The 26,651-nt window shown below is 47.5% G+C and overlaps 1 protein-coding gene and 1 long non-coding RNA gene across 11 annotated transcripts in view; one reads left to right on the forward strand and one right to left on the reverse strand.

Annotated features, from left to right (window-relative positions):
- Positions 1-26,651, forward strand: part of TACC2 (transforming acidic coiled-coil containing protein 2) — a 114,734-nt gene that overhangs the window by 19,911 nt on the left and 68,172 nt on the right. For all 10 annotated transcript variants that reach the window (XM_085229456.1, XM_085229462.1, XM_031554538.2 and 7 more), the window contains 2 exons: positions 3,945-4,117; positions 10,614-16,130. In XM_085229456.1, coding sequence (XP_085085582.1) covers positions 3,945-4,117; positions 10,614-16,130 — 5,690 coding nt within the window. The remainder of the gene's footprint in view (positions 1-3,944; positions 4,118-10,613; positions 16,131-26,651) is intronic.
- On the reverse strand, positions 8,715-12,056 carry LOC146543895 (uncharacterized). The gene is made up of 2 exons (XR_014884708.1): positions 11,921-12,056; positions 8,715-9,900 (listed from the first exon to the last, which is right to left on the reverse strand). It is a non-coding gene; the product is annotated as an uncharacterized LOC146543895 (long non-coding RNA).

The following is a 26,651-nucleotide window of genomic DNA, read 5'->3' on the forward strand; positions in this document are numbered from 1 at the left end:
ACGTGCATTCATGATCTAATGTGGTGCCATTTCTCCAGACCACTAAGGACATAAACATTGAAAAATCCAATTTGGTATTTGGTAACTGTACTGGAACCAAAAGGGAGTTCCCAAAGACTACTTTCAAAATTGCAACAGCCTGTCCTGATGGGGATGCTTGGAGCTGATGAACAGTGCTTGCCACAGCCTCACCTTTAAAAAATAACCTTCAAAAAGCATGTAGGGGAAGACATGGGTTAGTATAGATTCTGGTTTATCAATTGAGATTCATTATGGCTTGTTTCAGCTTCTCCTCCTCTCATAAACACAGGGAGCTGCTGAGAGTGGAAACTTCATGAAATTTTTCCGTGATAACTTTCAGGTGCAGCCAGAGCTGGGCATGCTCATGCCTGCCATAAGGACAGCATGCAGCAAGGGCTGCTGTGCTGGGAAGCTGGGAGAGGGGCTGCTGCTGTGCTAGAGGGAGAGAGGGAGGCAGCAGGGTGGTCACTTGCTTGGAGTGTGACTTCAGATGTAGGCTGTGTAGCATTCTTATTCTTTCTGTTGTTTGTGCATTTTCTGTGACAAACTCAGTTGTTTTTTTTTTTTAAACTATGCTAGATGCAAAACTACTGGGAGCCCACATTCTGATTTTTAATATAATTGTTTCATTAAGTCTTTCAATTACTTTTTTCATAACGAGAATCCTTTTGAATAGGAGTACGCTACATTCCAACTGACTGCAGGGTGGATTTAGCTGCCATCTTCTGCAATAAATCACTTCAGAGACTGCGTGCATTGAAACATCAAAAATAATTCATTTGACATCAGCTTTCTGATGATCCTTCTGAACAAAAACATGCTTTTGTTAATTGTTTCCACAGATGTTCATTAAAAACTAAAGAAATATGCTCTGTAAAGCAAGTTCAGCTCCTGATTTGCATAACTCTTAAATTAAAAAAGCTTGATAGAGAAATGGAATTGTTTTCCCATTGGCTGGCAGAGATTCACAGAGCCTATGCTTTTCTGATTAATTAATTAGTAAGCTAGATGTAGAAGGCCAGTAAGTTTTGTTACGCATTACTGTTAAAATCCTCTCTTCAGCTTCCCTTGAGGACATCATTTCCTGGCTAAGCGTGCTGTTGGGTAGCAAGACAAAAGGACAGCTTTGTTTTCTAGTTGATCCTGCTTGGGCAGAAAGAAAGCAGCTGTCAGTAGTTGAACCCCTTACTGCTCTAACAGGAGCCATGTTGCAGAAATTGTGTTGATCATCTGTTAAACTTGGTCATGTTGGGAACTGGAACAAGGCTTGGGTTTTTCAGTGACTGATTGCAATTGTTTAGGGGTGGATGAGAGGTGGATGATAAGTTATTAATTAAACAGGAGATCCTTGGAAGCACAAAACTGTCAAGATAATAGTAATAGAAATAAAATAATTTTTGAAAAGCCCATTGCCTTGACTAGCCATGAAAAGTGCTGATGTAGTCTTCAATATAGCACACTTAATTATCTCTTGAACTGAGATTTGTTGCAGTTGTTCTCATCTTCTCAATCTGCCTCTCCCATTGTGTTTTTCTTTTATTGTTAGGACTTGGCAGAACAGCAGATAAAAGTCATGGCATGTAGGTGCTGCCTAACAGGGATACACCCTAGTTGTGATGAGGAGGTGGCTGATCTCATGCAAGAGCGGTCACTGGGAAGCGCTGTTTAGTACTGAGAGCCTGGTGCTCTTCAGCTGAAGGAAATAGAGGTGCTGATGGTAGAAGGGCAGAAAAAACATATTTGGTTCCAGTATGGCTGTGTACGGCCCCAGAAATACTATTTCCACCATTTGCTTTTTTCCTTGATTGAAGGGAATGTATAAATAGGAGGGGGTGTGGCAGTTTATGAAGGGTGTCTGATGATAGGACAAGGGGGAGTGGTTTTAAACTGAGACGGGAGATTCAGGTTGGATATTAGGAGGAAGTTTTTCACTCAGAGGGTGGTGAGGCAGTGGAACAGGTTGCCCAAGGAGGCTGTGGATGCCCCATCCCTGCAGGCATTCAAGGCCAGGCTGGATGTGGCTCTGGGCAGCCTGGTCTGCTGGTTGGTGACCCTGCACATAGCAGGGGGTTGAAACCAGATGATCACTGTGGTCCTTTTCAACCCAGGCCTTTCTAAGTATCCATATGATAAATAATGCGTTTTTGTCAGTTTGTTCTCTCTGCACACATCTGTGCATGCTGAAATGAATTCTCTGCAAACTTTCTCATGTGAACAATAGCAAATCTTCCTAAAACAATGTTGTAAGATCAAAACAAAACCCCGTATGCTAACTAAACTCTATTTTTCTCTTTTTCCTTCTGACTGGAAAAACCAAATTTACTTGAGCTACAAGAAGTTTTTTGCTATATGCTATGGTTTTGGGGCCAATGTATATACTTAAATAAATACTCCAAATGCCAGATGTCAGCACGTGCTGGGTAAGTGCTTAACAATCATGAAACTCGGAGCCCTTGGACTGTCCAAACGGAAAGCAGTGTCACAAAGGGGACTTCTGCAAACAAAGCAGTAGTGAGGGGGTTCCTCTGGGGGAAGGCAGAGGATATGAGAGTTAATCAACTTTGCCTTAAGTCTTAAAGTCTTTTCATACTCTGAGTGTCCTGACCTTTTCAGTTGCTTGTTACATGGGCTTTTCTTGTCCACTGGGTGTCTCCCATTCCTGGGTCTCTTCAAGAGAAGCCTTTGGTTGTGTGAAGGCATGCCATGTTCACATAGAAACATAATTTTGGAAACAATGACTTTCCACCATGGGAAATCTACTGATTGTATCAAGAACAAAATAAACCCAAGGCTTCTCTTTACCTTTCAAAGATGCTTCTGCTAAGACTAAATAAAATGCCCATAAGTTGTCTGCTATGAGCAGCCTCTGGGCCCTGTGGTAGCACCCTGTGGGCACTGCTTACCCCTCCAGGGTTGTTCTCCTCCCTAGAGTGAAACCAGCAGTTTGCATTAGCATTGTGGATTTGTATGTTTCATCTATGGGTGATGACCCTATGTAAATTGCTCTCTTCAAATACCTGAAAGGTGCTTACAGCAGAGCGGGGTTGGTCTCTTCTCACTGGTGACAGGGTGAGGGGAAATGGCCTCGGGTTGCACCAGGGTAAGTTTAGGTTGGATATCAGGAAAAACTTCTTTACAGGAAGGGTTGTTAAGCACTGGAATGGGTTCCCCAGGGAGGTGGTTGAGTCACCATCCCTGGATGTGTTTAAAAACCATTTGGATGTGGTGCTCAGGGATGTGATTTAGCAGAGGGTTGTTAGACGTAGGGTAGTATGGTTAGGTCATGGTTGGACTTGATGATCTTTAAGGTCTTTTCCAACCTGAGCAATTCCATGATTCTAAATGTTTGCCTGTAAGAAGAGGGTTAGCTTTACCAGATTTATGTAATACATTTCCATGGCCACACAACAGAAATGACAGTTTCTTATGGGTGCTATCACTGCCATGCTGCATGGCACTGAATCAAGCTACCTGCCTCACTTCAGAGACATTCTGAGCATTGGTGAACTGGGAGGGAAAATAATTTGGGCTTGGATTTGAGCGTTGGAATGTCTGACATGGCGTTGTCTCTAAACTGACTCCAAAGATACTGAGCAAGTAAATGTTTGCCAGGCTTGGGAAAAGAGCAGTGATAGGCTCCTTGGGTCAGGAAGGCCCTGAGCTGCTTTAGAACAACTGCTGCATTCTTCTCTCCCCATTCTGTCCCTTATGTTTAATTTTGGCTTAACCACTTCCTTCCTTATTTCTGCCATTAGAAAAAATGAAAATGAAGGCTTGGCTTTGGAACCTGCAAGCTCCATCAAAGCAACAACATGTGCCTCAGGAGCTGTCTGTCAGGGCACGGCAAAACTGCATCAGATCCTCCAGGATTTCCTGCACTCCAAAAGAGCAGTATTGATCTGAATTGTCCTGTTTCATTCCAGAGTGCTGTACAGGACTCAGAATTAGGCCAACCATCAGGTGATGGGCACAGCACAAAGAGGAGCCCCCAGGAAAACAGTGTGGCAAGAGCTGGAGGTCAGCATGTCTCAGATAGTCTTCCTGCTGCTGTGCAACCGGATGGGAGTGAATCTCCTCTGACTGCAGGGCCTGCAAGGTAAGAAATAAAGGTTCTTCCTGTTAATATAACCAAAACCCTGCTGATAGCTGGGGCTTGCCTGCTATTTTTTTCTGCTATTCAAAAATCTATCATCCTGATGGATGGTGGTGATGACGGTCTTCTGAAATACCAGACCAGAGCAAGGCTACTTGCTGCTTACCAAGGTGCCATTCTCACCTTGCTGTGTAGCTGTAAACAACAAAAATGGTTTGTTGGACAAACCATTGGCTTAAACATTCTACGCTTCTTACTCAACGCTGATAAATGTGAGGAATGTTGACAAGTCTCTTGCACAGTCATATTGCTGTGAATGAAGGCATAACTGTAAACAACTGCGAAATGCCATGCTCAGCTCTGTGTAGCTCAAAGGTATTAACCCATTGATATTTGTTAGTATCTTTTCTAAATGTCTCCCTTCGCCTGACGAAAGCAATAGATCCACTTTCAGAGCTAACGTGGTCTTCAGTGTGAATAGGGATGGCAAAAGGCAATGTCAAATGGCTCCTATTAAATAACCCCAAGCGTGAATTTTCTTTGAATCATTAATACTTCAGCACTTGGGTTTCCTCATGCTTCTAAGCTTCTCATCTGCAGTGGTAAAGCCTTTGTCTAATATTGGCTTGATTTTAACATGGGGCTGAGTGCTTTCCTAATCATCAGTGCCCCTCAGGATAGAATGATAAATGCATTTTAGAACAGAGAGCTGTAATCTGCTGGTAGATGGGTAGGGCTGTTATGTTGTGGGCACCTCTTTAAGGGTTTTCCCAAACTTCTGTTCAGATTGGAGACTTCACTGCAGAATGATTAGCTGCATCTCTTTCAAGTGGATGTCACCAGAACACATCAAGAAGCATGAAGGCCTTTGTTTCTTCATGTTCCTGGTCCCCTATTTGGTTGTTGAGATATAAGGAGTTCAGTCATGCCAAATGAGATATGGAGTGTGAGGTCTTGGCTGGAGAGCTCACTGTAGGTTTTAATACAACAGGGAATGGTCCCTCCTGCTAGGGAGGTCTCCTCTGAGAATGCAGGTAGCCATGAACATGTTGCAAAACTGAGCAGTGAGTTTTGTTCCTTTTTTTTTTTTTTTGCTGACCTTGGCCTTGCTGTGATGGCACTGGGAGAGAGTAGAACTGATTAAGATGAAATGCCTGTAATCTTCATACTGATGCTTTAGAATCTGACTTCCATGTATGGGACTGTAACAGAAACACTAACTCATGGCCTTAAGCAATTACTGAGCACCTGGTGGGAAGGCAGGGCCAACCCAGGGAAGCTCAGGTGCATGCGATGCAGCTGAGTGACTGGAAGGGCTGGAGCCAGGATCCACCCCTTCCCGGACCTCATGTAAGGGTTGGCTTTGGAGGCAAGGACATCTTGCTGGAGATCCCTGCCTACCTGAGGCCTTCTGAAGGTGAACAGCTTCTTTCCTTTATTTCTGCATCCGTGGCTGCTGCATTTGGCCTTGTACTCATTTGCTGCAGCCTAGGACTTTGCCACTCCACTGTTATCACCCCACTCTACTTTCCATCACATTAGTGACATTAGTGTTACAGGGATGCTTATAGCAGCAGGTTTTCAAAACATTTATTTTCTTGTCTCTGAGTGGAAGATATCTCTTCTTCCTTCTCTTGTGGTGGCAGAGATAATGGGTTATTAGTCTGATTGAAAGCCCAAATTTTCCCTGCAAGGAAATGAGGCAGAGCCTTCTCTGTGGGTTTCACTGGAGGCACGAGCGCAGACTCCGGCTTTAAGTCTTGAGAGTAGAGAGCATGAATGGACAAATAACGTGGAGCTGAAGCTGTGATGGTTTACATCAGTGTCAGCAGCTCTAAAGGACTGTGTTAATTGGAGGAGAGAGTGCTTATACAGTACTGTTGTTTGAAAGCAATGGGCTGAGTGCAGTGCATTGGCACGAGGCTGTGCTGTTACTGCCCAGCGTGGTCAGAACTGGTGTTGGGATGGACAGGGTAAGACATAGGCTGTGGGTCTGTGTCTACTTCTATAAATATATAAAAATAGGTATTTTTATACTATTGTGATTCATTTGCGCTCTTAAAGAGTATTGCTCACAGAATGGCACAGCTGCAGTTCCTTTGGGAATCCTTTCAAAATCTGAATACTTATACATAGACTTCTAGCTGGCTAGATCAGCTTTATCCATCAACATCCAAAATCATTCCTGTGAGATGAGTGTTGTGGGTGAGTCACTGAGTCATTCTGAAGATATTTGTGGGACTGTTGTTTTGGGAAGCATTTACTGGGCAGGGGCTCAGGCAGTTGCTTTTTGTTTAGCTCTACTCCTGAAGCTGCTGGCACACGCCTGGCTCTGGGTAGCTGCTGAGATCTGGGCTGCCACAACAGAAATGAAGACAATGAGCGGAAGCAGCTTTGAAGTTTCAGATTCTGGGCTGTATGTTTCAGCTTTCACTCCTCAGTGCTGCTCTGAATGCATCTTTTCCACCCTGAGCTGAACTGATAGGATGCTCTGACCTATTGTGTTCTGATGGAAGATCTGCTGGTAGGAAACAGCTGCGTGCTTTTTTCCAGTCTTCTGGGTGTCTTCCATCCTCCAAGTTCTCAGAATGTTTCCAGCAAGCCTTAAACCCTCATGTTTTGGAATTGAAAATCACAGCATTGTCCAGGCTAGAAAAGCCCTCTTAGATTCCCAAGGCCAACCATAGCCCATCTCACCATGCCCACTGCCCACGTCCCTCAGTGCCACATCCCCAGGTTTCTGGAACACCTCCCAGAGATGGTGACCCTCCACTCCCTGGGAAGCTGTGCCACTGCATCACTGCTCTTTCTTAGGATATGTATTTCCTAATATGAATGTCTCTGACTCTCTACCTAAAACACTTTAGGTCCGTTTCTTTAATCTCTAGTCACTAGTGCTGCAGGTTGAAAAACAGCATCATCAGCAATGAATCTGTTAGTGAGATGCTTATTTCATAGAAGCTCTCTAGCACTGTTAGCAAGCCCCAGGCTTTGAGCTGGAGATGTCACCATGCCTCACTTCTGGTGCACGTGTCCAGAGAATCCCAAACTGGACAGCCCAGGAGAAGCACAGCTTCCTGCAATTGAGCAGGCACGCACCCAGCAGCATTGCAGGGGATGAGCACTCTCCGTGGATGGACTGGCTGCATTCCCAGCCCCAGTGCTGTGCACACATCCCAGGGGACTCGTGGGGCGCCGAGCCGTGGCTGTCCACATCCTGCTGGCTTTGAGGCAGGGATGGGGCTGAGGCCTGGCTGTGCTCCCCTTTCTTCATGTTAGAACGACTAATTTGGCCATATCCTAAGAACTGCAGGGCCTGTCTTTCGTTCTGCATGTGGGATGGGGAGGTGAAAAGTGATTGGGGGTGAGGGGTTAGGGTTCCCAGGAGGATTATAGATTCTTTTCCTGCTTCACTTTTTCCTGAAATCTTAGATACACAGAGAGGGTGGGGGAATCTGGCCCATGTTAGCAGCTTTTTGGGGATGATGGCTTTCTCATGTGTTTGTTTACAGTGAAAAGTTCACATAGTGTTTTAAAGGCAGAGCATGACACAAACTTAATTTCTTATTTTATTTTTATAAGGAAATGTGGGAATGATTTCTGCATTCCTCATTAATTTTCAAGATTCTGTAAGTGAAATCCCCCTGCACTGTGTGAGAGAGAGAGAGAGATATTAAGATGCATACCTTCATCTCTGGTGTCTTGGGGGAAACAGAACAGGAACCCTTGAGAAGCAGCCAGATCTGTGCCATGGCCACAGGGTGCTGCGTGCCCATCCCCTTCATACTCAGATTTTGGGTTGCTGTGATCCTGGGAATGCAGCCATTTGAGCCATGAGTCACATCAGTTATGGATGGCAGCTGTGTGTGACCTCTGGGCTTTGTGGGCTTCAGCATGTGGTGCTTTTCCTTCGCAAATTGGGCTGGGCAGGCAGAATGTCCTTTTAATGTTTGCAATATATTTTGGAAGGAAAACAAAGGAAGAAGGAAAGAAAATAATCTCATCTGTGATCTTAAGTTCTTAGATCATCTTTATGGGGAAGGTTTAAACCTCTGGGAGCACCTCAATTCAATCCCCATGCAGAACAGGGAGCTGCTGCCTTCTTATCCTGTCCCCTCACCTTTGCTGTGGAAGGCAGTAGAATGCAATGGGCTTTGTGATGATGGCTTCTTGATTGGGGCACGTCTCCCTGTCCTGATGTATTTATGGGAGTTATGAATTTCTCAGCATCCTTTAGGGTACACACCCCAAAGAGAATCCAGTCAGCCCTGTCCCAATAAACATCCCAATAACTAGCAGTGCTATTGTGTTGGTCCAGGACTATTCCAACTAGACAAAATGCATTCTGAAGGTAGAAGAAAATAAACTACAGATATCAACTGTTAAATTTGCTACTTGCTTCCAAACAGGCAGCTTCTCAGTAATGTAGGAAGCTGTATGAAGATTTAACTTACTCTTGTTGTAGCTGGAAGGGTAGCATTACTAAACTTGTCAATCCATCGATGTGTGCTTAACTTCTAAGCCGTGTGAAGGTTCTGTTGGATGTGTCTTGAGTGCAGTGAGACACTTGGATATTTCACATTAAATATCCACCTAGGCCTTTGTATGGCTGCGTTGTATTTTATTTTTTACATATCAATTACATGCAGCAATTATTACAAACATTAATTATTCCTTGTAAAAAGGCTGCTTCTGCCCTGAGCTCTGACCAAACTATGAGGAGCTCCAACAGTCTTTGATGCTTTCTTGTTTGAATGTTTTAAACAATTTTTAAAGCAGTTTTTCCATTCAGATTGCCAACAGAAGAGATTGAGAAACCGCAAGAGAAAACACATTTTTCCTGGATTTAAAAAAAAAAACAAACAAGTTTAGTCATAGCTTGATGCTGTTCATACTGAGCTGTCTGAAAATACAGGCTCTCTGCAGGTAATTATTGATTGTTAATGTATTTTCATTTAGATCGAGTTTCCCTCAGGAGAGAATTATCTTCAGCACTTGGAGTCATTTCCCTGCAGTGTTATTCCTTTTAGAAACAGTGGAAGGTAATGGGGTGAGGTGTGACTTCTGAGGCTATCTAGTCCATCCCTCTACCCTCATGTAGGCCAAGTTGTGCTTAAGTCATTCCCAGCAGTGTTTGGCTGATCATTAAGTTCCTGCAACTAGCAAAGCAAGATTCCACAAAAAGTGGAATAGTAGTGGCATGTCTTCCCTTTATGATTCTCTGTTACCTATGGCAGAAGGAGAAACATCGGTGCAGAATCCAAACAGGTCAATCCAGATGCCCTTTATTATGTTTGGGATCTAAAACCTTTGTATTCTGTGATATGGCCTTGAGTGAGAAGTGTTTTCTCCCCTTGAATCTGGAAGCTGTGAGTTTGCTGCTATTTAAGAAGTTGCTACCAGCGTGGCAGTAGGAAATTGGTGGATGTGACTAATTCAGACTTGTTCAGAAGTATTTCAGGCTTGATAGCTGTAAATACAAGTCTGATGTGACAAAGAGGAAAGGTCTCTGAGAAACTTTAGTCATTTGAAATCTGCAAAACACAAATGCATCATGATGTGTGATCTGCAGAATGGACATTAACAGTGTTTTGATCCTGGATTTATTGCCATGCTTTCCGAACTCAGCTGGCAGATGGAGTTACTAGTAGATAAAGAACCACGGATAAGCCATAAGGAGGAGCTGTTGCTGTGGGTGGTGTTTCCTTCCTTCTCCAGCACTCAGCCTCCAGGGGCTCGGAGGGCTTCTCCTCTAGGAGCAGAGCTTGCTTCTGGGTTGGAGGATCCTGGCAAGTTAATTAGTAAGAAAACAAAGCTGTGGAATGAACAAGGAACTGAAATGGCAACTGGCTCCTACTTTTTTCATCCTGAACCCAACTCCATAAATCCATTTGACATCCACATCATTTCTATTCCCATTTTTACTCTCATCTGTAGTTGAACAGCAATAGCTTGGGTATACAGAACGCCATGAGGTGACCACGCAGGCTGCATGGCTCTGCAGGCTGGGATTTTGCCTTGCTGGTGATGAGCAGCTCTGCTGGCCACTAGGAGGAAACAGGACAGATGGGCATTCATCTTCTATTACTCAGCACAATTACAGCAGTCCCTGTGGGCTGCATAACCTTTAGCTTCATGTGAAGTAGCCCTCTAGAAAGGCTTTTTCCCCTTACTACTTCTAAGTGATTCTGTTGTTTCCTTTGGTACTTTTGTTGTTCCTTCAGTCTGTTAAGGGGAACACCTGCCTGGAATTTGTGAGAATGGTTAAACTGCATGTCACTAAACTGCATGTCACAGGCGTGATAGCTGGTAGGCAAAGACTGAGGTTGTGTACTGGTGTAACGAGCCACTACAATGTGTGCCTGGTGTGTGTCCCTGCAGGCGGATTGCCAGCTCCTCATTGCATGTCCTGCATGGCTTTGAGACATCAGTGGCATGATTTGTTTTTATTCTTTGCTGCTTTTTATTGATGTGAAACAAATGTTTCCACTATTGGCAGCATCATTGATGAAGGCTTCAGTAGCTCCAGCACTGAAGATGTACCTGACCCAAACTCGAGCACGTTGCCTTCCAAGGGGACAGAACAGTGTGGTATCATACAAGAAGATGGAAGAGATACAGGCTCTGATGCCTTCCAGCAAGCAGCAGAAGCAAGGGAGAGATGTCTGCCTATCTCAGTGCCTGCAGAGGGGTGTTTGGAGGATGTCACAGCAGACCTTGCAAGCAGCAGTGACATATTGCCAACTTCAAACTGCAATGAAGCAATGAATGACAAAGAGGAGGGAACAGCACATGGTGTTTCTGAGGACAGAGGCCCCAAATGTGACCTAGATGCACCTGCTGCTCTGAGAACTGGTGGGGATGATCCCAGGAAGCCCAGCCCTCCTGCAGAGCCTACAGAGGCACGTTTGAGGGAGTTGAGGACCCCGTGGCAGAGTGAGCAGCTTGGGGACGGGGGGCAGCTGCAGGTCAGCACGTCCTCCCAGGGTGCAGGAGCAGGGGATTATTTTCCTGCCCAGAAGGCTGAACAGGAGCCGGGATTTTGGGAAGTAGGTCAGGCACAAGCTGTAGTGCAGCAAGGTAGACTAAACACAGATGGTGAAGAGGGTCTGCTAATGAGAAAGGAAACCTTAATCCCAAATTACCCAGCAACAGGAGCAGTTGTAAATGCTGAGAGTTCCATAGAGAGACCTGAGACTAGGGAGGTCTACGGCCTGCAGGTGGGGGCTGTAACAACAGGGAATGAGGTAACCCCAGCCCAAAGACAAGGAGCACCACCAGCAGCCTGCCCTTTAGTCCCAGAGCTGCCTTTTGACCCCCCAGATCTTCTCCCGGTACCAAAGCTGGAAGAACCTTTCAGGGAATGTGTGCCTGCAAACAACTACCAAGATCCAATGAGAAGTGAAGCGGTGGGAACAGCCTCTGAGAAAGATGATCCCACTTCTCAAAGAGAGCTTCCAAAGGAGGGTGAGCTTGTTAATGCTGACCCTTCATCATTTAAGCAAGGGGAAGAGCAAAAATCAGCTGTCACAACTGAGAGCCAAAAAGATGAAGCCAGTAGCAATGAAATCAGAAAAGCTGATGTGTCTGGAGAGAGGTCTGTGCTTTCTGAAACGGAGATTGTTACCAGTCCCACGGAGGACAATTCCCTGGTAGGTAACAAATTACTGCTGGAAGAATGTGCATTAAGTGGTTCTCTGAGCACATCTACAGAATTGAATCAAAAGGGAGCTGAATCAGTGAACCTGACAAAAAGAGAGCAAAACAGAACACAAGCAGAGGAGGCACGAGCAGACAGTGGGTTACCTGCGGGGTCAGATGTGGCAGAAAGACAACTGCTGAGCTCCCTTGGCATCCACAAGGACGCAAAAGAAATCCACCTAGGACAAAGCTCTGAAGCGCCCAGTCCTTGTACCAAGGCTCCAGCAGGTGAGCTGAAGGAAGGAGCTGTGGGAAAGCCCCTAAATGTAGAGGGTGAATTGGAATCCCCTGAAGACCACTCACAGTCTCTTGGCTACAGAGCTGAACAGCAGCTGGGTGGAGGGAAAGCAGCCACCCCGAGTGCCCTGGAGAGCAGGGGCAGCTCTGTGCTGTGCCCGAGGGCGCAGTGCCTGCTGGGCTCTGCTTGCTGCCATGCTAAGGACACAGCTCCAGGGCAGCCAGGTCGTCATGGGGCTGAGGAGGTTTGTTTGGCTGGTGCACACAGTTCACTGCTCCTCCACCCTGAGAACAATGGCATTATGCTGAGTGGGCAGGGTGAAGCCTGGGAAAAGGCTCTTGCTGGAGAAGCTGTGTTAGGGATTGACTGCCAAACAGGCAGTCAAGGAGAGCTGGAGAGCAGCAGCAAGGCTGGAGGAAACATGGAAACATCCACATCAAAGCCTGAACTTCAAGGCTTAAATGAGGTGGCAGAGATGGGGGGCTGCGCTGTGGGACACACTGAGGAAAGAGTGGCTGCTGCTGGGCATGGTGAAGAGCGTGGAGAAATGCAGAATGGCTCTGAGGGGAGCACAGAGCTGGCACCAGGCACCGAGTGCCAAGCTGCTGTGCTGACGCCAGCTTGGCAGGAGCAAGTGGCTGCAGAAAGTCGCTGCAATGCACAAATGGCCATTGCAGAAACTTTGCCCGCTGAAGTTCGTACAGCAGAGCCCGTTCATTGTCTGGCTCACATGGAAGGAGGGAGTAACAGCATTGAGGGGAGCAAGCACCCTTCTGAGAGTGACAAGCAGAGCTCTTTGGAGTGTGGTTTGGAAGACCTATCTGAGTGTGATGAGCACAGCCCTTCAGAGACCCTGCAGGGCCGTCCTGGAGACCTGCGAGCAAATGCAGATGTTCTGGCTGCTCTTCCTCAAGTGGAGCAGATAGAGAAATTGCTGACTTCAAACACAGGACTCGAACACCAGGTACACCAAAATGCACTGATGTCTGCCACAAGAGTGGATGACCAGGAACACAAAGATGGACCTCTAAACCTTGAGCAGCTTTCGGAAGTAACAGATCCCAGCAATGCATCAGAAATGCCTCCACACATGAATAAAGGAGCTCTGCTGGGTCCTGCAGCATACCATTGTGGCTCCAGCCCAGCAGGAGAAGAGGAGGAGGGTGAGAGCAGTGCTGAGATGTTGGAGGGTGTGTGCAACAGCAAACACCTGCAAAACGCTTCTGGTGTGACCGTGCTTAATTTGCAAAATTGCACTGAGCAAAACAAAACTGATCTCGGGGCAGAAGAAAGCTGCTGCAGTAAGCAGAACTCAAACAAGCCCAAGCAGGGCAATAATTCTTTGATCTCAGCTAGCCAGCATGAGGAAGCATGTTGGAGTGATACGATTTCTAAAGAATCTGACAAGAATGAAGGGCCAGTCAGCGTCTGCGGGATGAAAGGCAGTGCTGAGGAGAACCACTCTGCTGCTACTGTAGATGCTCTTCCAGGAATGCAGAATTCAGCAAGTGCAACTAATGTACAGCAGGCTTTGCCCAGTAATCCTGAAATAGCATCTACTTCTGATAGTGCTGGGAGAAGTGATCCTCAAATGGCCTGCTCAGGAATTCAAGGGGAAATGTGGTTGGCAAAAAGCTCAGAAGAGGTGGAGGGTGTGAGTGCTGCTGGGGGCCTCCCCCAGAGGAGAGGGATTACAGAGGTGAGTGTGGAGGATGATGCTGGTGTTGAAGAAATGAGCAAGATGGAAAGTGCCAAAGGTCTGGGGGCAAAAGGGTGTCCTTCACTGCCCCAGGCACATGGTGAAGTGATTCCTGCTGATAAGTCCCATAAATCCAGCTGCGTGCAACAGGCATCAGAGGAGCCTGGTTTGTGTCAAGCCAATTTTACAGCCCCCTCTGCACTGACCTCTGCATTCCATCATCTCAGCCAGCAGGCTGGAAGCAATGCAGACAGTGGTACTGAGGGGGAATCGTTAAGTAAATTGGAATCTATAGAGTTCCAGATCACACAAAGTAATACTCATGGGCAGATTGCTTCAGATCTTCAGGTGTCCTTGCAATCACCTGGAGTAGGCACAGGGAAAGCCGCAAAGTCAGAAAACAGCTCTGCAGGGGGCTTGGGTAGGGATGGAAGAGGGGTTCGAGAGCAGGGAGTTCAAGATGATGCAGATACACAGACTTTAAATGTGGGGCAGAGTGCTGGAAACTTATCGCAGTTTAATTCTGAGAAGCTGAAGAAAGAGCTATCTGCAATTAAATCCAAAGAAACAAAAGGTGATGTAAACTTCAAAGAACAGCAGAGTGACAGCTCGGCAGAGCTTCTGCTCGCAGCCTCTGCTCTGGAAGGGAAGCTGCTGAGCCTTTCATCTGCTGGTAAACAGGGAGGCTGTAATGAGGAAATTGCAACCCGTATCTGCGCAGATGACAAGTACAGTGAGATCTTAGAGAAAGCTTGGAATACAGAGCTAGGGGAAGGGGTTTTAAAGGAGAATAAGAACAGAAGGAGGGCAGAGAGCGGTGCTTGCAAGCAGCCTGCAGAGAGCCCTGCAAAGGAGCATGAGGCTGTGCCGTGCCTCTCGCTGGGCTCCAGCCTGCCGGACTTCAGGGAGCACATCAGCCAGATATTCAGGCAAACAGTCTGCAGCACGCTGAGCACCGAGTTAACCCAGCTGCCAGCAGGAAGCCATGCAGGCTGCATGCAGAGCCCAGCAACTGAGGGCAGGGCGCAACCATGCGGTGCTGGGAACTTCTTGGGGTCGGTTGAGGTGGGCACAGTATCCAAGAGCCCCTTGCAGGCAGAAGGACCAGAGCTGTCTTTAGCTCTGTGTACGGCTCCTGGATCTCTGCAGCAGGACACGGTGGCAGGGCTGCAAGCAGAGGAAAGCAGGCAGCCTGGTCTGGGCAGGGTTCCCTGCTTGGAGGGCTCCGCACATGCTGCGTGCACGCTGGAGAACCTGCAAAAGGCAAATGCTGAGTATCCAAAGAGCAGTGGGATGGAAGGAGTGGCAGGGCTGTGTGCTGGTGGTGTGAAGCCTGCGTCGCTAATCAGCTTAGAGGAGAAGAAGCATGGGCTGGCTTCATCTGATGGGGAAGCAGCTGAGAACTTCCATTTGGAGGAGAAGCAACAGCTCAGCACAGCCAGCATCCCGACAGCAGAGGACTCAGAGGATGCTGCTCCAACAGAGAGCTCAATGACAGAGCGCAGCACAGAGCCACCTGAGGAGGGTGAGAGCTGTCACAGTGAGCAGTGCCCAGGTTCTGAGCCAAGGGAAGAGGAGAATGGGTGCCGTGATCTGGACACCGCCACGAGCATCTCTGATGTGGCAACTTCAGCCCTTCTCCCAGCAGGGTCTTACGGCTATGAAAAACTGCCAGACAATGCTAGCATGTCACCTGGGGAAATTCAGGAGTCGGGCACCCACAGCAATTTTATGCATGATGTTGAGGCACAGAGTGACTCACAGGTGATGCTCAATGATCCAGGAAACAGGAAATGCATGGGAATGTCAGAAGGTCCACAAGAGGGGAGAGGAGCCGTGCATGAGTTAATGGATTACTTAAAAAATGAAGCCAGCCAGGATGGCTGTATGCACACCAACTCCCAGCTAGGATCCAGCGCTGCGATGGAGGGAGATGTACAAGAGAACAGTGACACAGTGCTGAGCTCAGCAGAGGCAGGCACCAGAAAACCTGGAGCCACTCCTGAGATGGGCACTGAAAAACCTGGGGATGTCCCTGAAACAGGCACTGACAGACCTGGGGACAACTCCGAGACGGGCACAGCAAGGATGCTGGTCACTGCTGAAGGTGGCTCGGTGTTAAGCAGCAGAGCTGGGGAGCAGGAGGCAGAGCTGCAGGGAGACTGCTCCCCAGCCACCGCCGGGATGGAGCGGGGAGAGTGCTCCCCATCTGCAGGCTTTGCTGGTGCTGATGTTCATCTGGGAGGGACAGACCTGGGGCATGAAGGCTCTCTGCAGGACACCCAAAGGATGCTGTCCCCGCTTGCGTTCCTGGAGCCTGAGACCCTCGACCTCAGCACGCTTCGAGACACGGCTGCGGCAGGGCTGCCCTCTGACAGGTATTGTATTTTAAATTGCTGCGTGACGCGGTTGTCAGATCCCTGGTGCTCAATAGATGAATGTCAGAGGTGGACTTGCACTGTCCAGGTGGGCAGTGCACTTACTGAGCTCTGAGATTCCATCTGAATCCCTCTAAATGTGGACTCAGCAGAAGAAAACTGCAATCATGCGTACGGTCTGGATGTGATGGGTGTCCCACAGCCTGAGGAGGGCTCTTCCCATTGTCCCACTGCTGCCCCAGTTCCCTGCCCTCATCTGCATGAATGTCTTTGTGCTTCCCAGCACTCACATCTCATAGCCTGAAGCCAAGCACCAAACAGCGCTTCCCAGCCTGAAGAGAGCATGCTTTTGCCTGAGTTTTGGTGACCCAGTTACATGAGACCTGCAGCACTTTAAAAACAAGCCTGAGTACAGCCCAATTACTCACAGCTAGCTGTCAGGCCGCCCTCTCATCCTGCTGTATGCTGGAATTCCACTGACAGTGCCTTTGATCACTGCATTATTCAGGGTTTCTAATGACATGGAGTTGTTTCAGACATGAATTCTTAGCCAGGACCTGTGGAGTGCTGTGGAAATGTAACCACCTCCAACCTACCACTTGTTGGCCAGAGAGGTGGTGGTGCCCATCCCTGCGGACACTGAGGATGAGGGAATGAGCACCTGATGGGGCTGTGGGTGTCCCTGTGCATTGCAGGGGGGCTGGACCAGATGGCCTTTAAAGGGCCTTTCCAACTCAAACAGCTCTATGAAAACACAGCGAGGGGTTCCTCCTGTGAGCCAGGGATGCAGACTGAGTAGGATCTAGGTTTACAAGCAAACTGGGCTTTAAAAGAACGTCAACAGTGCTGGAAGTCTGAGCTATGTGCCTTTCTCTTTAGGCTCTGTCTGTACAGTGACAATGAAATTAATTAGAACAGGTATTTCTCTCCAGTTCCTTTCCTCTCTTTGCATTTCCCTTTACATGATGGAAGGCTTCCCAGCCTCATAGTGTTGATGCTACCCAACTGCTTGCTGGCACAGCTGGGTTCAGGAGCCTTACAGGGCTGATACATGCATGTGCCTAAGCATGTGCCTTCCACCAGGGCGGGTGCCATTCTTTAAACAAATACCTGTGGCAGGCAGGGTGGGGCTCTGGAAACAGCTGCTGGCAATTCATGGAGTGGTTGCTTCATACTTGTGTAAGCTCCAGGAATGCATCATCACCTGTTCCTGCAGTGGGAGGGTCAGTGCCTGTAGCAGCTGCTGCTGTGAGTGGGGCCACGTGGAGCACAGGACATGCTGCAGCTCCTGGGGCTTGGGTGCTGGGGACTCACAGGTAGAGGGGAAGCTCTGCTCCTGGTCAGGCTTGGCTCTTACAGGAACGTTTGTTTACAGTAATGCAGGTGAGAAGCAGAATGTGTTGGTTCAGCTGAGCTCGGTTTGCTGACTGCTTTGCTCTCACTCTGAGCTCAAAGCTAGTTTTGAAGAGGTGAATTTAAATCATGCTCTCCAGGCACAGTGCTTTTAGTCTCAGAGTTTCCAGTTGTTTATTGCCCTCTAATCGTTGATGGGAGTATACTACTGCAGTCATGCAAAGGAGTGTGTTGCTAAGAGCTGAATGCAGGGATTTGGGCCTGATGAAAGAAGTCCAGGGAGAAAGAACACTTCCATCCCACTCAAAAACAAATTCAGTTTGGAGATTAGGAATAACATCTCTGAAAGAGTGGTGATGCAGTGGCACAGCTGCCAGGGAGTGTTGGGGCCACTGTCCCTGGAGATGTTCCAGAGCTGTGGAAATGTGGCACTGAGGGATGTGGGCATGGTGGGGATGGGTTAGGATTGGGCTTGGGGGTCCTAGAGGTTTTTTCCAACCTTAATGATTCTATGATTCTATTAAATAGAATAGCAAGAAGTACATCCTATTTTGGAGAAGGAAACACTATGTTCTGAATTACTTTAGGTCTGTTTCTCCCACCTCTACTGCTTCTGTGCAGCGTGGAGCCGCAGGAATGCACCCTTACACCCTTATGTTGAAATCGTGCTGAGCTGCAGAGCTGTGCTCTGACTCTTTGATCCTCGTTAGGATTTCTTCCTGTAGGAAAGAGGAATTATTTCTGCTGGCCATGGCTCTGGGCAGTGTGCTCTCATGAGGATCAGCCCAAATTATTCTTGTCTCACCTGCTTAAGCAGGTGGGGCAGTGGTGAGCAAATAAGAAGAGGCAATAGTATGACACCATTCCTTTCAAATCTTCAGCAAAAAGGAAAATGATTTTTGAAAAGAGGCTGTGACAGGAGCACTGGCCACACTTTCCTTTGGAAGGTCCCTTACTACTGTTCCCCTCCCTTGTCCGAATCATACTTGGGAAAGAACAAGACCTGCTTATTTACCTCTTTTACTTATGTCTGCTCCATATACTTCATTCCTTTACGGTGAAAGAAAAGAGGTCTGCCTGTGTCCGGAGAGCCTTTATACCTCGTGCCACTGACATGCATCTGCTTGCATTGTATGGGTTTGGCAGGTGTTGAGCAGAGCACGGATCCAACCAGCAAACGACAGCAAAATCTTGGAGATGTTTAGAGATGGTGAGGTGTTTCCTGATGACTTTCTGTAATTCTGCCGGCTGGTACATGCAAAGTGGAAACAGTGCTGAGGGAGTTCATTGTAGGGCTTCTTACTGCAGCAATCCGTGGATGGTTCTGCTGTGTTGGCTGACTTCTCTAAGCAATGTTCTCATGCGGAAAGTGCATTACAGCAATTGGCATCAGCGAAGCGACTGCAAAAATGTTCTGTGTTCTATGCCTGTATCAGATAAGATCTCTAAAGTTGGTCCAGATGGACTTTTGGATTGTCTGCGTGCTTTGTTCTTGCCATCAAAAATTGGTGAGTTCAAAAGATATGGAAGGAATGTGCGCTCCTTAGTAAACACTGACTTGGTCATTTTTGTCTGCATAACAAATATAGCATTAAATATTTTAACAGCCTTGCTGGATGAGGGAAGAGGAATGTAGAACTGCTTTCCAGATCAATCAGCACTAATGCTTTGTGTCGTTGGCATCTGAACACAAGATTTTAGAGCTAAAAAAAACTGTTCTCAAAACAGTGATGATGTATCCTTCTTCCTTTTCTTTCCTTCCCTTCTTCCTTTACTTTTTTAGCTTCAAAATGATCTTACCCGTGCAGCATCTCCAGGTCACAAAACAAAGGGAAAAATAGCTGCAGACAATTTACACATGAATAAAACACACAGTAAGACCCTTCCTCTCTCTCTCTCCTGCCCTTCTTCCTGGCCTATTTGCATCTCAATTGTTTTCTTCCCACCTCACTGTCGTTGTCATCCTCGGGAGCGGTGCACGCACAGAGCTCTGCCTGCCGCCCTTGGCTGGCCGGTGAGTTCTGTGGGATTTCTGTCTGCATGCAGGCGGTAGGACGGAGCCTACGATAGGTAATTTGGGGATTTTTCTACTAAAGGAAGAACAACATCGTGGTAGCTTCACTCTTACCCAGTGGGCTTTCTAAGGAATCAAAGGGAGTTTTGCCACCTACTCTAGCAGATGGTGTTGACCTCATGGATTGCCACTTTAGGCAATGGGAAAGGCAAAGTATTTATAAAATGTGATTTGACAGTGTGCCCAGTTGTACTCAGAGCACCTTCCAGTGGAAAAGGAGGGCAATGATACCCTGCTGTTGCTTTGGGGTTTAATTAGAGTGCATGCCTCTGCTAAACTGCAGCGGTAAACAATCTCTGGCTTTGCCAAAGTGCAGACGCTTGTTATTCTACTGAAAACCTTCTGTAACACTGAGAACCTTTATCACGTTTGTAAGGTACGTACTGACACGTGTGACAGATGAGCTGTCCTTTTTTCAAACGTTCTTCTGTGCTTCTTCAGAAGTAAAATGTATTCAGTCAAACCCAAGCATTTGCTAAACAAATCCAGCAAGGATGCTATGATATTTTGCCCAACGTCTGCACAGGCAGCGTGGTGTTCATTTTTGTCTTCTTTTCTCATTAAGTTAAAAATTACTTTTGGATTACTTTTTTTTTCCTCTGTTTAAGCTTTCCCCAGATGTATTTTTTGACCCTGCTTCTTCCAAGCCAGCTATTTTCCCAAAATTGTTTTTATATCTCCTACATATCTCCACATTTTCTGTATTTCAACTCTTATCTTCTGGCTTCTTGCAAAATTGAGTGCCATGGAGCGAGTCCTACTGTCCCCATTCCTAATAGAATATGCAAAGTAGGATTAGTTCCAGCTTTGAACCCTGTGGAGGGCAGCTCTGAAAACAGCAATTACAGACACAGGCATATTCTCCATGACTTGGATGTGGCTTCCTTCCAGGTTTTCTGCATCTTGGCATACTTGCACGGCACTACTGCTTCCCAGCAAAGGCTCCTCTGGAGCTGCCAGAAGAGGCAAAACCCTAGTGCTTCTCTCTCATCCTGTACTTTTTTCCTCTTTTTTTTTTTTTTTCTTCCTTACTTGAACTCTGCACATCTTAAGAGCTCCTGTAGGTAAAAAGCTTTTTGAACAGCAAAAGGTCAAGTATATCAAGTGCTGAGACTTACATTTCCAGAATGAATGAGGCAAACAGCCTTGTGCAGGCTTTGTTTCCAAATCTGAATGGCCCCGATATCCTTGTTACATCATGACAACAGACTAATAGAGTTGGCTTTAGATGATGTTTGCTTTAATATCACCATGCCTATATGTAGACTCAAGACGTAACACAGCAGTAAAAAATGTGAGGATTGGTGAGTGGGGTGCGTGGAAAACGTGACGTTTCTTGTGGGTCTGTTTGCACTCTGCTCATCAGCACACACCTCAACCACTATCCTACAGGTTAATTCTTAAACTAGAGTCCGCTTGACCTTTGGGAAACTCTCCTTGAATGACAGGAAGTGTAGAAATTGTAATTGCTCCGATCAAAGGATTCATTGCTCCAAGTTCTGAGATGCTGGGTGGCAAGTTGGGTGTGTTATCCTTGGTGGGTGACACATTGGATGCATTGTCCTGAGATTCTGGGTGGCACGTTGGGTGTGTTGTCCTGAAATGCTGGGTAGCACATGGCACAGAGGGCACAGTGTCCTTGGTGGATGGCACGCTGGGCACGTTGTCCTGGGCCAGCCCTGGTGCATTGTTTGGATCTGTTCTTTGTGACTTGGCAGTGATGCTTCCATTTAAACCTTGTCCATTTGTTTCCTTCCCTTCTCGGTGTATCCTTCCAGACAGCTGTGTGCAAAGAGGCAAAAGCTGCAGCCTGCCCTTAAAGCCACTAATTTAGGGCCAAATCTCTGCTCCAGTGCAAGGAATTTGGCTCCGAGCCTCTGACTCAGCTGGTGTGCACCCAGACCCCCTACAAGCGGGGATCCTACTTTGCTGAGGTAGCGGGGACGTTAGTTGTTTCGGTTTATAAACCTGAAATGAGGGAAGTAGGTGGGATGCATTCAAGGAGGATTTAAGCAATTTGCTGGCCGTGCTTGCTGCTGTTTTCTAACCTCAAACCTGGCCTCTTGGCCTCTCTGTGTAAATGATGCTCCGACAAACAGAGCACTTGTTTCACGAGACTGAAACCCATCAGGCTGCTTTTTTTATTCTTTCAGCATGTTGTTTTTTCATAGCTCCTCTGGCTGGTGAAACACAAGCAGTGTAATCAATACGGCGTTCTTTAAAGGCACTCAAGGGCTTATGTAAAATCTTTGGAATTTGTTAGCACGATAACATTGTTAGGCTCTTCTAGCTGATAGAAATATCAAAGCCAGCTAAGAATAACTGCAGCAGGCAGAGAGACTGGATCTGTTCTCTGGAATGAGAACAAAAAAAAACGTGAGCATTTCTCTGTTTCTAACAACTAAGAAAAACAATAAGTAAAAAACTTAAATCTCCTCCTCCCCTCCTTGACAATGCCATTAAATGAGTCAAAATACAGAGTCTACTTCTGCTGAATATTTGAAAATCTCTGAGATTTATTTTTTGACTGTTGTGATGGGATGCAGTGAGAGAAGTTATGACGCTTTGAGGAATTTCTAAGGAATCGGTTCAATTTGAAGATTTCCAGAATGTCAGTTTCCTATCACTACAGTCTTCCAAAATGTAATTATTTAAGGTTTGATTTTCCATTTTTTCAAAGCAGAGGCTTAAGGTGAACGTCTGGACTCTAAAGGGACGGCCAACTCAAAGCCTTGCCAATAATAACTGCTGGCAGTTGCACAGCCTCATTTTCAACCACCACAAATGATGGTGTGGGCAATTTGTATGTGGAAAGCAGTGGAAATATAAATATCAGGTGTTTGTAACAGAAGTGGCTTGGATATCTAAGCCAAGCTGGGCTACAACTAATTGATGCTGTGGTTTTGCAGAGTGCATGGCTATGAACTCCTGACCGGGAAGCAAAGAAGAGAAACTCCTTTTTAATTTTAAACAAATTTAAGTGCATTTTTATTGTTTCCTTTCATGCAAATGGCCTTGAAATTGGGCACTAAGTTTTCACAAAGAGAAATTGAGAATTCTTCCCAATGCTTTTGCAGCCTCATTGCTCAGAACAAATGTATACATTTTGGCCTTGCGCCTCTTGCGTGTTTATCACAAATACTGCAGCTTTTGGTTTTCTTGTTGACTTCTGATAACCTTAACTTGAGTCTAAAGAGGGATGGAGAATGGAGAGCAGAGCATCTTGTTGCTCTGCTTACTGGGGAAAGCTTGTCAATCTGATGTTAGTTCATCCTGTCTGCGTTCTCAAAACTAGAAGGCAAGTTCGGAAGAAAATATGCAGTTTTTAAATTTATTTAGCGTAGCCAGTCTTTTTTTTCCAAGCCAATTTCATGGGAATTCATGGAGGTTGTGGGATTTTTTGTTGTTTGCTTGGGGTTTTGTTTTGTTTTTGAGCGCTTACTCATTTCCCCCACCCCATAGTGCTTTGGTTTGGCAAAAATGATGGTTGATGGGAAAAACCCTCAGGTCCAGTTCACAGGGGTGGGGCAGAGCAGGGAATGGCCCCCAGCTGTGTCCCCCCTCCCAGTGCTTCCCCAGATGCTGGCTCATAGGCTGTAAGGGAAAGGGTTTGGGTACAGCCAGAAGTAGATGAATGAGCAGGGACAGCACGTTATTTGAGTGGAAGGACTATTCTGTTCCAAAAAAAAAAAAAAAGCTCAGTTTGGTTGTGTTAGCAGGAACTTAGCTACTTGGTGTCTGCAGCTCTGCGCCAGACTGAAGTGCTGCTCACAAAGCAAATGAAGGTTTGTTTTAACGACCCTCCTTCTCTCTGGGGTTTCCCTCCCCTGAAGGCTGCTGTACCTGCAGAAGTATTTGCAGAATGGTTTCCAGATGACAACAGAGTTCAGTTTCCCCTCAAATGAGATGGCAGCTGGATGCCTGTACCTGTATCAGAAATCACAGCAACTTTTTTCCATTGCTGGTTTCCTGCAGCCTGGGAGGCAGAGAGCTGCTCGCCCCAGAACTTAACTCTCAGCTTGATCCTAATCCTTGCTGTTGGAGTGGGTGCTCCTGGCTCCAGGAGCAATCCATAGCTCGTTATTCCCTGCGTGTTATCACGCAACGCCCCACACCTCACATCACAAGCAACAGGGGCATTCTGTAGGTTTGTCTGTGCTCTCACCCAGTTCAGTATCAGTTTTGGTCTCTGTAGTTAACTGGGCACAGTGTGTTTCTTGCACAGGTGGGAGCTGTTCAGAGCAGCAGGGGAGCCCATCTAGGGACAACCCACATCATCTGCTGTCAGCACCGGTGGAACGAGTGTGAAAGTTTTGCCTTTTTCCACCCGAGGCTCAGCTCTGTATTCATGCTCTTAGGGGCCCAACTGCTGTCATTACCATACTTGACATTAACAGGAGCAGCACAGGCCTTTGAGATCTGCAGATGCTGGATTTATCACCCTCTAGAATTCAGCCTCTGTGGCTCCAGCGTTAGATCTAGTCTGGTAAGCAATGAACCTATCAGCTGGTTTGCTGTGGGATGAGAGATATTATAGACATGCAGTCTGTAGTTACTGTATGACGGGTCATAAGCATGATAATGATCTCCCCGGGTAGACGTGAAATTAATTCCCTGAGTGCAAGTCCCTTGTGCATGCACTGGGGTTCCAGAGCAGCGCATCTCAATGCAAACCCTTAATTACAGATGAAGCCGGTCTTTTGTGTAGCCATAAACCCAGAAGAGACCAAAGAGATTCATAAGGGCGTGCAGCTAATTAAATCTGCTCCATTTTCGTCTAGGTGAAACGGTGCGAATTTAGGAGGTGGGATTTTGTAGGGTCACAGAATGTCTTGGGTTGAAAGGGACCTTAAAGATCATTTGGTTCCAACCCCCTGGAAGAACTGGAGGAGGAATAAAGCGGTTCCATTCAGGTTCCTACTTATAGTTCAACTGCTGTAGAAGTTGTTCAAGTTTCAGGATGCACAAGAAAAGTTTAATAAGTTGCCTTTAATTCACCACTTGAGCAGAAGGCTGGGAAAAGTTTGTAAAAGCTGCCCTTCAATTTGCTCTGAACTCCGTCCACGAAGCGAGGGCTGCTTGGTTTTAAAAAAGAGGAAACACCCAACATCGGAGTCTTTGTGCGTTAGACACGTTGCAGCCCAACCTGCCCGCAGCTCTCCCCTTCCCCGGGCCGAGCTGCGGGAGCCTCCTGGGAGGAGCCAGGCCGGCCGGCCCCGCTGCCGCCGCGCTCGGCCCTTTGTGCTCCCGCAGCCCCGGGCGGAGGGGCCGCGGGGGCGATGCGGGGCCGCCTCCCGGCGCTGGGTTCGCTCTGCGGCTGCCCGGGGCCGGCAGTGAGCGCGGGGCGGCGCCGGGGGAGCCGGCGGGGAACCGGGCGGAGCGGGGCCGGGCCGCGGCCGTTCCCGCAGCTGGGAGTGACGGAGAACGGCGGAGGTGGTGCGGGAGTCCCGGCCGCGGTAAGCAGCCGCTTCGGGAGTGTTGGGGGGAAGCGCTTAGCGCGGCTTTTAAAGATTTAAATCTTTAAAAGATGAAATCTCTTAAAGAATATACGCTTCTCTATTTTTCTTTTCTTCTGTCATCCTTTCGACAACTTTCTGAGAAGCAGAGAGTTCGCAGCGCTCTCTGCAGCCGCCGAAAGCCCCGCGCCCATGTGCGAGCCCCCGCTGTGCCCGGGGCGGCTCCGGAGCTGCGGGCGGCGGCGGGGACCGCGGGTTCGAGTCCCGGAGGTGCGGCGGGTCGGGCGGCTGTCAGCTGTCACGGGAATGCGCGTTTCCGTCCCGTGCGGGTCGGGGTTGTGCTTCTGAGAGTTGTAAAGGTTTGTGTAGCCCGATTCTGAGCTGGTGAGGGAAGTGCTGTGAGGCGTTTGAGGCTTTTGGAGTCTTTTAACCTAAAATATTTGTGGGTTTGGTGCAGTAACGTGCCAGGGTTTAATGTGATTGGACTCTGCTAGAGCGCCGAGGAAAAAAAAAAAAAAAGAAAAAAAAAATCTTTTTCCGTGTAATGGCTATGACTAATTGCGCCAATGAGGAAGACGGCTGCCTAGGTTACTGAAAACTTGTGAGCAAGGAGGGCTGGGTGAGGGAAGAAGTCCAGGCCCTCAGGTGATGTGTGGCCAAACGTCACCCTGCCAAGATAACTCCACATCCTGTCAGCATTTCCACCAGTGCTGCCAGAACAGCACCGCTTCCCAGAAGCGCTCCCCTCTGTCCCAGCAGCCTGGCAGCCCTGCCACCCGCCCGGCAGGTACAGGAATTCCCCTGGGGGCTGCTGAGCCCTGTAACGAGGTGAAGTACTGCCATAGGGAGCCCTTCTGAGAGGTACTGGTGCAGCTGGTTCCTGTTGCTCAGCCATGGTGATGGCAGCTCCCAGCTGGGGTCAGGTGGAACAGGGATAGCTGAGCCCCACTGTGCTGGAGGTGTTGGTGGGCACGCAGCATCTGGAGCCATTCTGCTCGTTGCCTGGCCCAGAAGAGGAACCACCTGTGGGTGGGAGACACTGCAGTAATTCCCCAAGAGCCAGTTCTCGTATCTCAGTAATAGTAATGGCTTTTTTTTTTCCCCCATAAACATAGAAGTGCTGCTATGCACTGTACATCAAAACCGCTTGTTCAGTTGTCCCATGGCACCTCATCTCCTGATTATCTCACTGCACAGCACCTGGCAGAGGGGGGACTCTACTTGAAATCCTACAGAGTTAGTGGAGGATGCTCTTTTGAAGCGCTTATGACATAGTTTCTCTTTCAGAATGTGTAAGAAATTGGAGAGAATTTTTCCAAAAATCACATATTGGAAACTATTAGTGGATCTTTGTTGGGTTTACACAAGGCAGTGTATTTCCCTGTGCTTGAGCTCCTGGCTGGGCCCTTTGTTTACCTGCTCTCACCCATGTGTGGCAGCCTGCAAAGCATCCCTGACCCTGCAGTCATTGCTGGTCATTGTGAAGCTGTTGCTGGTGGTTGGACTTACCCTACAAGGCCATTGTCTGGTTGTATGGTCCACTGAGGTCATTAGGAAACACAGCTGGGCTTTACGTTTCAGTTTTAGCATCATACATTTGTCCTAAAATCCTCATAATGTTGGTGCTTCTCTTATCTC

This window comes from Meleagris gallopavo, chromosome 8, assembly GCF_905368555.1.
Source record: "Meleagris gallopavo chromosome 8, MGAL_WU_HG_1.1, whole genome shotgun sequence".
In the NCBI taxonomy this organism is placed as follows: Eukaryota; Metazoa; Chordata; class Aves; order Galliformes; family Phasianidae; genus Meleagris; species Meleagris gallopavo.